The 11,664-nt window shown below is 33.6% G+C and overlaps 1 protein-coding gene across 1 annotated transcript; it reads left to right on the plus strand.

Moving 5' to 3' along the window:
* The first annotated feature begins 5,768 nt into the window (after nucleotides 1–5,768).
* On the plus strand, nucleotides 5,769–9,493 carry LOC110428082 (GAR2-like protein). Its single transcript, XM_021443758.2, has 3 exons — nucleotides 5,769–7,012; nucleotides 8,498–8,621; nucleotides 8,711–9,493. Exons 1-3 carry the CDS (start codon nucleotides 6,242–6,244, stop codon nucleotides 9,280–9,282), a joined length of 1,467 nt encoding a protein of 488 aa, XP_021299433.1. The 5' UTR covers nucleotides 5,769–6,241; the 3' UTR covers nucleotides 9,283–9,493.
* Nucleotides 9,494–11,664: the final 2,171 nt, after the last annotated feature.

The raw sequence follows: 11,664 nt of genomic DNA on the forward strand, positions 1-11,664 counted from the left end.
CGTTATTTCGGGCTAAGATCATAGAGGGCGTTCTGCTCGGGCACGCTAGCCTTAGAGCTTTCTTTGTGACAGGGAGCTTTATTGGAAGGATATCCTCGTGGAAAATGAAGACAGAGATCCTTGTAACATGTTGGATTCTTTACCGGTTCATAGTCAAAATGAACCCATCGCTGTTGAATTAGTAAGTAAAGCTCAGCATAGGTTTCATAAACTCGCCATTCACAAAGATTGACCTTGTTTTGGGCACAGTCGTAGCTCTGCCTGTACGCTGCAAATGACCCATTAGTTGTTGTGCAGTAGTACGTCGTTTCAGGCAATAATTCGTATCTGAATTGGAACTTGGTTTCTTCGCGAGGTTTCAGCCACTTGTTTCCAAGGTAATTGTCTGTTAAATCATACCGAAAGCATCTAACGGGTGCCTTATGGGGCATGGAATTGGTTATGTAGATTTCGTGCAATGGAAGCTCTTCGGGTTTCTTGCATTTTGCCGCACACAAGGAGGCTTCATAGACCACCAAAATAAGCAACAAGGCGAAAATATTCCCGGCGTTCTTGTTCATGGTGATGCTGATGGCAAATGCTCTCATGTTGTTGATGATCCCTTCAGAATTCAGTGTCAATTTATTACGCAGGGGAGTGAATTTCAAGTGAGAAAGAAATGAAAATTTCTTCTTGTTTACTGCTATTAACTCTCATGAAAACGGATTTCATTAACACTCTTTGAGAACTGATAGCACTTTGGTAACTTAAAGTTTTCTAGAAAATGAATACAGGGCTAATGCAAATGACTCGGATTAAGTGAGAAAGAAATGAAATTTGTTTACAATTATTTAATTTTATTAATATTTGGATATTTAATTCATTGATTAGTACATAATTTTTAATCTAAAAAACATAATTCAAACCTTCTTTCCTCTCATTAAAAAAAAAATCGTTTAGTTTCATTAAGTGGCTCTAGAACTGATTTTAATATTCAATAAACACCACCCTTAATTTGAGACTCAACAGTTCTCTATGCAATACAGACTCTGGAAGTGATTTTAATATTCAATAAATAACACCCTTGATTCGTGACTCAACAGCTTTCTATGCAGTGCTAGTGTATACGTTAACCATTAGCAGTTTAGTTGTTTATAATTCATATTTCATTTTCTTCAAAAAAGAAAATTCATATTTGATGATCTTCAAAAGAAAAAAAAAGAAATCATATTTGATGAATTCCACCAGTTTCATAAATTTCTTTAATTTTAGTCATATGATACAATGAAACTAATATTTATAAGTCAAATATTATGGATAAGTCACATATATGATGACAAAAATATTACTTTTAAAAAACTTAACTGACCGAATAAATTATTTATTCAAAACCATTTAGTACCAAGGGAAGCTAGCATGTCGTGAATCTCCCAACTGGCTGCTATAGCTAGCAAGTTGCAAACGCAAGGGCTGCCACATTTATTACGTTTCGTACATACACGTGTCATCTTCGTTTCCGTGGATACGCGCGTAAGACGATCTAGATACATAACGCATTGACCATGGCCTTTAGCAGAGAGCGCGTAAATGAAGTGCTGACCACAGTGGAAGGGGTTCGGAAATGACCGACATTCAGTTTCAGTTTAAACTATTCCATTATCTTCTTCTTAGCATGATATGTAGGGACGAATCACACGTCAATAGGCCAGTGATGAGGCTTTCTTCATTTATAAGCATGCAGGGACGAAACATAGCATGATTATGAGGTCATGCCCTTTTAAAATTTTTAAAATTATATATAAAATATTTTTAAAATAATTTTTATTTAGTAATTAATATTTATTTTTATTTATTATATTTATATTTTATTTATTCGTATATTTATAGTTTTTATAATTTTTTTAAATTTCTAAAAACCATCAATTATATTTTTTTGTTATATAAATTTTATCTTCAATTTATCATGTTCTTTTTTTCTTGTTAAGTAGATTTTATTTTTCATAATTATAATTTTTTAAAAAATAAAAAATTATTATGTAATTTTTTAAATATAAGTTATAAAGTTGTCATGTTGGCTGATGTTTAAAATTTCATCAAGGTATTTTTTTTATTAATCCTAATTAATAGATTAATTTGTTTTATTTGAACTTTTTCAATTTTCACAGTAAATATACAGAGAATCTTTTTAATTATGAAAATGTGAAAACAATACATTAGAATAAATAAATAATGAATTTCTTGTAAATAATTTAATTATTTATATTAAAAAAGTCATTACTAGTCTTTTTAGATATAATTAATAATTGATGAATTGAAATTCATGAAATATCATTGAACACAACTTTTCTTAAAAGATTATGGTAAGTTTTTTCTTTTCTTACTTCTTTTTATTTACATGTTATATAAATTTATTGTCTATTATCAATTTTTTTATTTTTTGTTAACATATAATTTTCTTTTTTTGAAAAGCAAAATTTAAACTTTTATTCCTTTTCATTTTTGGGCCCTCAACAAAACTTAGCTAATTCTGTATAAACATGTTTTTTGAACTGAAAATGAGTTTAAAGGTTTTAGATCCCTTTCCAAGGATAAAGATTAACACCTAAATTCATAACAAGTGATATCAAAACAAACTTAAGTTTTCCCTATAGATAAGAGCTAGTATAATAAAATGTTGTGCAATCGGATAGAATAAATATCATAACTCTCATGTCAATAAGACATGAGATGAATCTTTAAATGTATAAACATTGACCTTTTATGTTCCTAAAGTTTTTTAAAAAATTCATACAAAAATCAGAGAACGTTGACCACAAAACAATATCATATATCAAATGGAACGTGTTTATAACTTCTCAAAAAAATGATGAAGCATGTTTATACCAACAATCTCAATGAGTCAATGTCACCGCAAATGAAAAATGGTGGTTGCACATTGGATTCTCTTTATTAGTGGTCGAATTTGTAAAATTAAGTCCACATTCGAGACCAATATTTGAAACAAAAAAAGGGGATAGACAAACATTTATGAGAAAATTGTGAAGAATAACTTTTCTTAATAAAGGCATTTCAAAAATAATCATCAAAATAAATTTAACTATTTTTAACCATATTTAGTCATGATTTGATAAAAATACCCTTAAAAATATTTCAAATAAATTAAACCATTCATCATAATTTCTCTTCATTTGTGCTTCCGATCTCTCTCTCTCAACATCCCACTCTCTTTAATTTTATCGATTTCTCTTTCGACATTCGTCTACTTTGCTCTCAATTTCTCTCTCTCGCACTTTCAGATTTCTCTTTTCAAAAGTTTGAAGACACCAAACAATAGTTTTGATATGCTTGAGTGAATGACTATTTGAAGAATTTTGATTTTTAGGTATTTTGGATAAAACTAAATAATAGAAATGATCACAAATATTTGACATAGTTTTTAATTAGATCAGTTCAGAATCTAGACATCAATAAAGTCAAAAATTTTAAATTTATAAACCTATATTTTCAATGATTTTTTTATTATTTTTAGTCAAAATAGGTATTTTAGATAAAAAATTATGTTTTAATTTATAAAAACATGTTAGAAATACTTTAATCGGTGTCAAATTGTCAAAAAAATAAAAAAAATAAAGAGAGTTGAGAGGATTTGAAGTTTTGGTTTGTAAGTAACAATAATAATTTAAGCATTAATGTGTAACAAAATATTTTTGAATATGACGTGTAATAACTTTTTTTAACAATGATATGTAATATATTTTTGTACATAGCATCTAACAATAGTATTTTTTTTTAACATGGCATATAACAATATTTTTTAATCGTAACGTGTAATATATTTTGGTACATAGCATGTAATAATAATATTTTTTTAACATGACGTGTGACAACCTAACCATGACGTGTAACATGTGTTTGTACATAATATATAATAACTTAATCATACCATGTCATATGTTTTTGTACATAGCGTGTAACAACCTAACCATAACGTGTAATATATTTTTATACATAATGTACATTTCATTAAGAGTATTTTTATCTAACTCAGTTAAAAATAATTAAAATTATAAATGAAGCTATTTTTTAAAACATTCTAGGTTATTTTTTAAAATACCCCAACATTTATTTGGTTAACTGGTTTTGTGACGTGGAAGTGAGAAATCAATGCCTTTGCTCGTTCAGTACTAGGGCTAGTTACTACAATGACCAACTGTCGAGAGCAAATACTAATTCAGGGTAGTCCTTTCAGTTAAAGGGATTGCAATGCTTTCCACTATTATCTAATAAAAACCACAGCATCTTTAAGATTTGTACTCTGGGACTCTGCTCTTTTTGCAGCTCAGGTGTAGCTTTAGTGGCGCAATTAAGTTTGCATCAGGGCGGCACATGTGCTGCTTTGATCCATCCTTATAGGTCGTGGGATATATTATCTTGATGATTTCAAAATTCAAGAATTAGAAATCAAATTCTTTCAATTTCAAAAATATCATGGATTAAATAAAATAGGATTCGAACATATATAGACTGGAAGAAAAAGAGGCCTTCACCAAGGCAAAACAATGTTAAAGTACGTACAAGCAAGTCAGACATGATGATTAAATAAAACAATTTTTTTGCTCATGCAGATTTCAAAATGTTGGTCCTGCACAGTTGGGCACGTGCCCCTGTGGTCCCAAACTCCCATGACACCACCCATCATGCAATCAGTCGTCTTGTTCACTGAACCATTTTAATTTCTTCTGCTTTCTTTTTAGACTCGAAGCGCAGGGACTTCAAAATTTGTAGCCTACTTATGTTGTTTCCTCTTTGGTTTGCAGGTTGGAGAATCATAATCATTCATCACTGACCACGCGTGCGCTAAAACAGTTTTAATCGAACGTTTTTCCTCCTCATTTTCAAATTATTTCCAACATTTTTGGAATTTCATCACGCTCTGTGGAAAAGACTGAATGTCTAGGGAATGAAATTCCCCTAATAGGGAAGGAACCCATATCAGACACAGATAGAAAAACAAAAAGGGAAATAATTGTGCCTGCTAATCATGCTTGGAATCAACCAATTAGTAATTAATAATATAGCCTAATTGCAACATAATGGCTCATAAATCAGGATTAGCATCTGTATAAGTCGCATTGAATCTTGGGCCACTCCAAGGAACAGAGGAAGTTTTCATCAATAGACCCAAAATTACAGCACTTGACTATCATGTAGTACTACTGAATTGCCCCCAACCTAATTTTTAATTTCATACACCAATATGATGGGATGGGAACTTTTATCATTAAAGACGCCTATCTATAAAGGCTCGGGGAAGGTGGATAGAGCGGCTGATCAATTAATTAGAGGTAATTATGTTTGATGGACATAAATATTCCTCTCTACAATAAATTTTTCTTTCCAATAAGCAAAACAAAGAGTTGCACTTGAACCAGAGTTAGAACAGGTTCTATAGAGCCGTGGTTCAGCAAAGAGATCTTAAGTTTCAAAAATTAACAATTGTTTTTTTTTTTCTCAAAACTAAATCTTGACAGTAACTCTGTTGTAATTAAAGAACAGAGAATCAAATTGCATGCTTAATAATATTGTAAGATTTGTTTGGAAAGAAGTTAACGACAGGCACACGTGGCTAAGCGCGTGAAGAAAGGGGCAGCTGCTCCTCCAGTCTCGCTGCAAGCATGGAAGATAGTACATCATTTTCAGATTTGTCAAAGGTCAACTACTGGTCTCACACCAGTCCAAAAAACCCCAACACTTTCCTTCAGGGCTTCACTGTAATATAAAACAATAAACAGAGTTTTACATGCATTCAATTCACCAATTCAAAAAACTCATTAAATAATTCAAACTTAAGATTCAAAAACTGAAACAAGGAGAAGAAGAATTGAAGGAGCATCCAAGCTTCTCACCAAACTCTCTCTCTCTCTCATTCTCACCTTTTTAAGTCTTTACCCTAGAGATCTTTACCACCTTAAGAACTTATACCTCACTTTCTTCCCCTATTAATCTCTCTGTCCATTTTTACATTCTCTCTCTCTGCATTTCTTCCTCTTCGGTGTTTCTTTGTTGTGCTAAAAGCTGCTAGTCTTTCTGCCAGAGCCTTTATGTACTGATCATTCAGAGTCTATTTTAAATGCTCCCTTCTCTCCTTCAAGTTTTCATCATCATACACCATTGTTTACAGCTGTATAACAACTAACAAACCCTTTTTGTTTAAGACCCTGAATTTTTTTAATCCCAGTCATTTTTTTTCTTTTTCATAAATATGGCTATGATCAATATTCCCACTGATCATATCAAGCTTAGGAAAACGCTTTCGATCGAGCAAAAACCATTGATGCTCAAAGATTACCTCAGAGACGATCTGAACTCGTGCTCTTCTAGTGGTTTCAAATCGTTTCCACGCCGCCAGTGTTGCACCACCGTCAGGTTTCTTCTAGAGGCGGACTTGAAGAAAACGAAAGATTACTCAAGCATTACGAAACGACTTCTCAAAAGAAGTCGTTCGAAGCCAGCTTCCACCAACATTTCAACTCTGCAAAGAGCTTCGCAGGCTGTTCTTAACGCCGTCAAGCTACTGCCTTTTGCTTCCTTCAAGTCATCTTCACCGTCGTTACAAAGCAACAATTCGAGGAAAGGACTTTTACCAAGGAGTTTTTCAAGGAAGCTCTTCAAAAGAAGGTTTTGGAGAAAAGCCGAAAAGGAAGATGGTGAGATCAGACGCTGGAGATTATTTCGTGAATTTCTTGAAGAGAAAGATCAATCGTCCGATCAGAATAATATTGCCAACGTGAACACCACCGACACCTCTTCTATCATTATCACTACCACTAGGGTCTCTACGAGCACAAGCAGTAACAGTAACAGCTGGCCTGAAAGTGAATTCCTTGCGGACATTTTACAGTCTTCGAGCGGTAACTCCGAGAGTTTGAGGGAGAACGACGTCGTTGACGGTAAAACAGATTTACCTGGGAATAAAAGGGTCAGCAATGTAACAGGCATAACAGTCGGCGAGCATTCCATCAACTGCACGAAGGTAAAGAGAGATTAATTCAATGTTTCGCGTGTTAACATTAATATTTTCCCTGTCTGTGGTGGCGTTCCCTGATTGGCTGTTGTCTTATTATTACCTTTTCCTTTTTTTGCTTTTTTGGGGAATAAATTTGGTGAGGGAGACTTTCCAATGGTCTTGAGGGTACGCTCGGGGAAGAGAACAGCTGGCCGTGGGATCGCACGGAATTCTCACGTGTGGGGTTTTTCTGGGGAAAGTATTGGGTACATCTCGGAGAGATAGAATTAGATTCCCGTCTAGCTCTTCGAGGCCTACGATCCCGCTACAAGCTGGCTCCTTGCGGGATCCACGGCCGAGAAACTCGAAAGAGCATCTAGTTTCAAGTAGACCCGATGTACCATATCATTCCTTTTTCTTTTATCCTTACAAAATTTATATTGGAAATAAAGATGTTCGTTGGTGCTTTTAAGTGGGTTAAGTATGGGTAGTTTTGGAATTAGGTTGGTTTTCCTCCTTGTCGGTTTGAGAAGCAAATTTGGCAGCTCATTACAAAATTATAAACAAGTACAAATGGGATTCTATATGGTGGATTGACATTTAATATTATTTTCATTTAAGAGTATTAATATAGCTACCAATATTAATAATATTGTTCCTTTTTCTGTTGTGTTAGGGGGATATGTTAATTGTTTGCCGCTTATAATCTTCATTCTTCAATGTATTTTTTTTAATTGGTTTTACTAAGATTTGAAATTTTAATTAATTTAATGAGCAGTAGGGCAGATGTCAAGTTGTTGTCAAGTAGTGAGCTGACTTTCGCCGAATCAACTTATCTTTTAATAAATGTTACTGCCTTCTCTGGTCCTAGGCCTTTGATTCGTGTTTGCCTCTTGAAGTAGAAGATTTCTCGAACATGCCAATAAGCTTTGACATGAGCCACTATTTGATTGGATCAAAGATTCTGTGATTAGTTAAAACGTTTTATCATCATTAGTATAACTTGGGTTTTTGTTCTTTTAATTGTTGGTTTAAGAAATATATACTAATTTATAAAATGAAAGGAAAACAGAGTAATTAATCTACTAGTTCTTTCTTAAGGTTTATTTACGTACTACTTAGTAGTAAACATATTTTATACTAATAATTGTTTTATTCATGGGTTTTGACTCTCATCGTGGCTCCTCGTTATGAAGAAAAATAGTAATCAAATGAAAATTTATAAATTATTTAATTAAAGTTATAATATAATATCAATAGTTAATTATATTATAATATCTAGTTAAAATTATACGATAATATTACTAATTAATTAAAATTAAGTTATGATAAGACTAATTTATTTATATACTTTATTTGCTTTTGTGAACAATTCCAAATACAAATTTCATAATACGATATTTGTCTTCTCCTTTTTTCAAAAAAAAAAAAAATTCTTCTTCTGACAATTATAACTAACCCTCCATTGACATACTTTGATGAGTTAATTGATGATTCAACGAATTGGCACAGGGACAGGATTGGCGAAACGAGGACGGAAAAGAACAATCTAGTCCAGTGTCTGTACTAGATTGCCCATTTGATGATGAAGAAGACGATAGCTCTCCTTTCAAAGACCAACTCGCACGTGTGGAAGGTCCCTCTCTCTCACTGTCCCTGATCTCTCTCTCTCCCTCTCTTTGTTAGACATACCTTCGACTAACAAGAATTTGTGGTGAACAACAGGAACCAAACAAAAGCTCATGCAAAAGATTCGAAGGTTTGAGAATCTGGCTCAGCTGACGTCTGTGGACTTGGAGAAACGAATTGCATTGTCAGAGCTTGAAGATGAATCACTTGAATCCACCAAGGAACCCTGCTTGGTGTCTGTGGACAACAATGGCAACATATCTGATGAAGTTAAGCAAGAAAAAGACAAAGAAGGAAATGGGAAACTACTTATGCTATTGAAAGCGAAAATCCCATCAGACAGTTCAAAGTTTAAGGCTGATAATCTATTGTTAGATTTCTTTAGGGAGAGAATGGTTGAAGATAACAATGCCAAAAAGCATGCTAAGATGGGGCTTGAAGAGTTTGCGCTAGACTTACTCAAGGTGGCTGAAGCTTGGGTTAATGGGAATCCTCAAGAATTGCTTCTTGGATGGGAGGTGCAGGATGGTAGAAAAGCCTATGTGAAAGAAATGGAGAGAAATGAAAATTGGAGAAACTTTTATGTGGAAAAGGAAAAGGTGGGATCAGAGGTAGAGCTTGAGATTTTCAGTTTGCTGGTTGATGAGTTATTGACTGATCTCTTTTGACATTTTGGTCACTCATGCAAGCTGGTTTTCGTCACTGCAAGGACAGGAATTGGCTTGAATGACTAAAGCCACCTTGAAGAAAACAACTAGAGGTGCATTGATTTTTTTCTATTATTATTATTATTATTATTCTCCCTTTTTCTCTTTTCTCAAGAGAAAAAGAGTGTGAAAAAAAATTCTGAAATTTTTGGGAACACGAACTGGTTCTTCTCTTCTTCTCTATAGCCGTACTTCTTTTTCGAGCATAAAGGGGGCGCTCGCTTTAGCATTGACATGTCAGATACAAATATTTATACATTAGCCACTGACTGCAAAGGAGAAAAATACAGTTTCTTCTGCACTCTGCAGTCTGCAGTCTGCAGGCAACTCTTTCTCATACTTTGTTTTCTCTAACAAAAACTTACTATCGCTTTCTGCAACAGGTAGATTTAACCCCCCCTTTTTTTTTCTGAAAACCAAGCAATAAACCTTAATTTTCCAGCAGACGTGATATGTGTAGTTCTCCTCTACAGTCTTGAAGTGATTTCAGTGATCAGTTATCCATATTTTGCACTAATAAGCCCTTGAATCGACCCTATCAAGCCCACTATTGTCACAAGCAAGCAGACAGAGCTGAGACTCCTGAGAACAATCCATTTTATGGTCCAGGTTGAATTCTTTTCTGCACAAAGTACATTTCCAATCGTTCCTTGATTTAGTGGTTTGTGCGAGTGTTATGATGTAAACATCTCCCTTCCTCTCCCTTCCACACTTATGATGGCACGTATGTGAATTGTGTTTGCATGATAAATGGTCCGAGTAAGGAGCCCAGAAAGAAAACAGTTGTTAATTGGGCTGGAACAGTGTAGTAAAAAAGGCTGTGAAAAGCCCAAATAATGTTTACCCCACATCAACCCACCTCCAAAAGCATTTGGGCCTTTTGATTTGGTTCACTGGCAACCCATTTTGACACGTGAGATTTTAGCTTACAAATCTTTTTTGTTACTGAACAGTACTGTCAGTGTTCTTTGTTACTTTCTGTTAGTGGCTAGTAAATATTTACTACTCTTTTACCCGGTGACACATGCATGTATCACACTGCTTCCGCTCATTAGGCACCACACACCAAGCGGTGGCCGGCGAGAAAACGATGTATGCATTAAGTTTACCATACTTCAAAATCTAGTGGTAGTCATAGTAAAGCTCTATTTCTTTGGGTTTTTTTTTTCTTTTACTCAACGTATAACATTTCCGGAAATTTTAATTACACAAAGAAGTAATTTGATTATAGACGGTTATAATGAAATTTTGAACCCTCGCACCAAGATTTTGAATCTTGTTTTGATTATCTTTTAGCAAAAGGAAATAATGTGACATTTAAAGTCTAATACTACTAATTAATTGCTTGAAATGAACATAAATCGTATTTAGTAGTTGAATTTTGTAGCTTGTAGGTAAATCGTTAAAGTTTTGTGGGCGGTTCAAAGCATTAAAAATGTGTAAAACTTAGGTATTACAACAATTATGCTAATTTTGAGAGGCCAGTCTTGATATTGGGAAAGAAATTTGCTTACTCCCTGTTCCGGTTTGTACGTTTACGCATATGCTTCTTCGTTCTTGGTAATAGTAATAACGGGCAATTCACGTCACAATGACTAGAAACCCAGCGAAGACGTTCTACGAATTCCTCAATTTTTTTTTCAATTTTTCTTATTGAGAATATGGAATTGCTTTCTCCAAGTCCCCATTCTTTGATCCATTGTCCATAGGCCACAGCAACTTCGTTTGGTGTGAAGAAAAATTCGGAGGTGGAATTTGTGGATCCCACTGCCAGATGCTGGCCCCACCTTTAGCCGCCGGGACACGTGGCTAGAAAAAGAAATGGGCACCAATGCTGAACTAACTAATCGCTAATCCATGAGCTGAGCTTAGCACCGTTTATGATATCTCGCGTTCTTTTCTCCTCGCGATAAATTCACCTCACCAGCCTAGGACCGTTTAAAGGTCTTTCTATGTTTAGCCGGAGAAATGAATGCGTGGAGGAATCAAATAGTCCGATTTTTTTCATTTTTGTTAAAAATTAAATATTTATAATTGTTACATTCATGCCTTTTTATTGTAATTAAATTGTTTTTTTCATTATTTATAAAAAATTAACACTAGTAAAATTTGTTTGTTACAAATATATAATTTTTAATAATTTATTAAACAAAATAAAAAAAATTAAAATTCAAAATCAAATCAACTTATGCATTACATATCAAATTTATCCATAAAAAGAGGAAATTTGAGAGAAATTAAATATGTTAGTTTTTCTTGTAAAATATTAGTGAACTAAGCATGAACCTAAACATAACTTAAACAAATTTAAAGTGGAATAATAAAATTTTTTACAACCCACAA

This window comes from Theobroma umbraticum, unplaced genomic scaffold (assembly GCF_002168275.2).
Source record: "Theobroma umbraticum cultivar Fairchild unplaced genomic scaffold, ASM216827v3 scaffold_30.0, whole genome shotgun sequence".
Classification (NCBI taxonomy): domain Eukaryota; kingdom Viridiplantae; phylum Streptophyta; class Magnoliopsida; order Malvales; family Malvaceae; genus Theobroma; species Theobroma umbraticum.

Bases quoted from the DNA above. Each gene is read 5' to 3' on its own strand.
- LOC110428082 (XM_021443758.2), top strand. From the start codon at position 6,242: ATGGCTATGATCAATATTCCCACTGATCATATCAAGCTTAGGAAAACG. The intron at 7,013-8,497 runs GTAAAGAGAGAT...GAATTGGCACAG, and splicing joins ATTCCATCAACTGCACGAAG to GGACAGGATTGGCGAAACGA. The intron at 8,622-8,710 runs GTCCCTCTCTCT...GGTGAACAACAG, and splicing joins CCAACTCGCACGTGTGGAAG to GAACCAAACAAAAGCTCATG.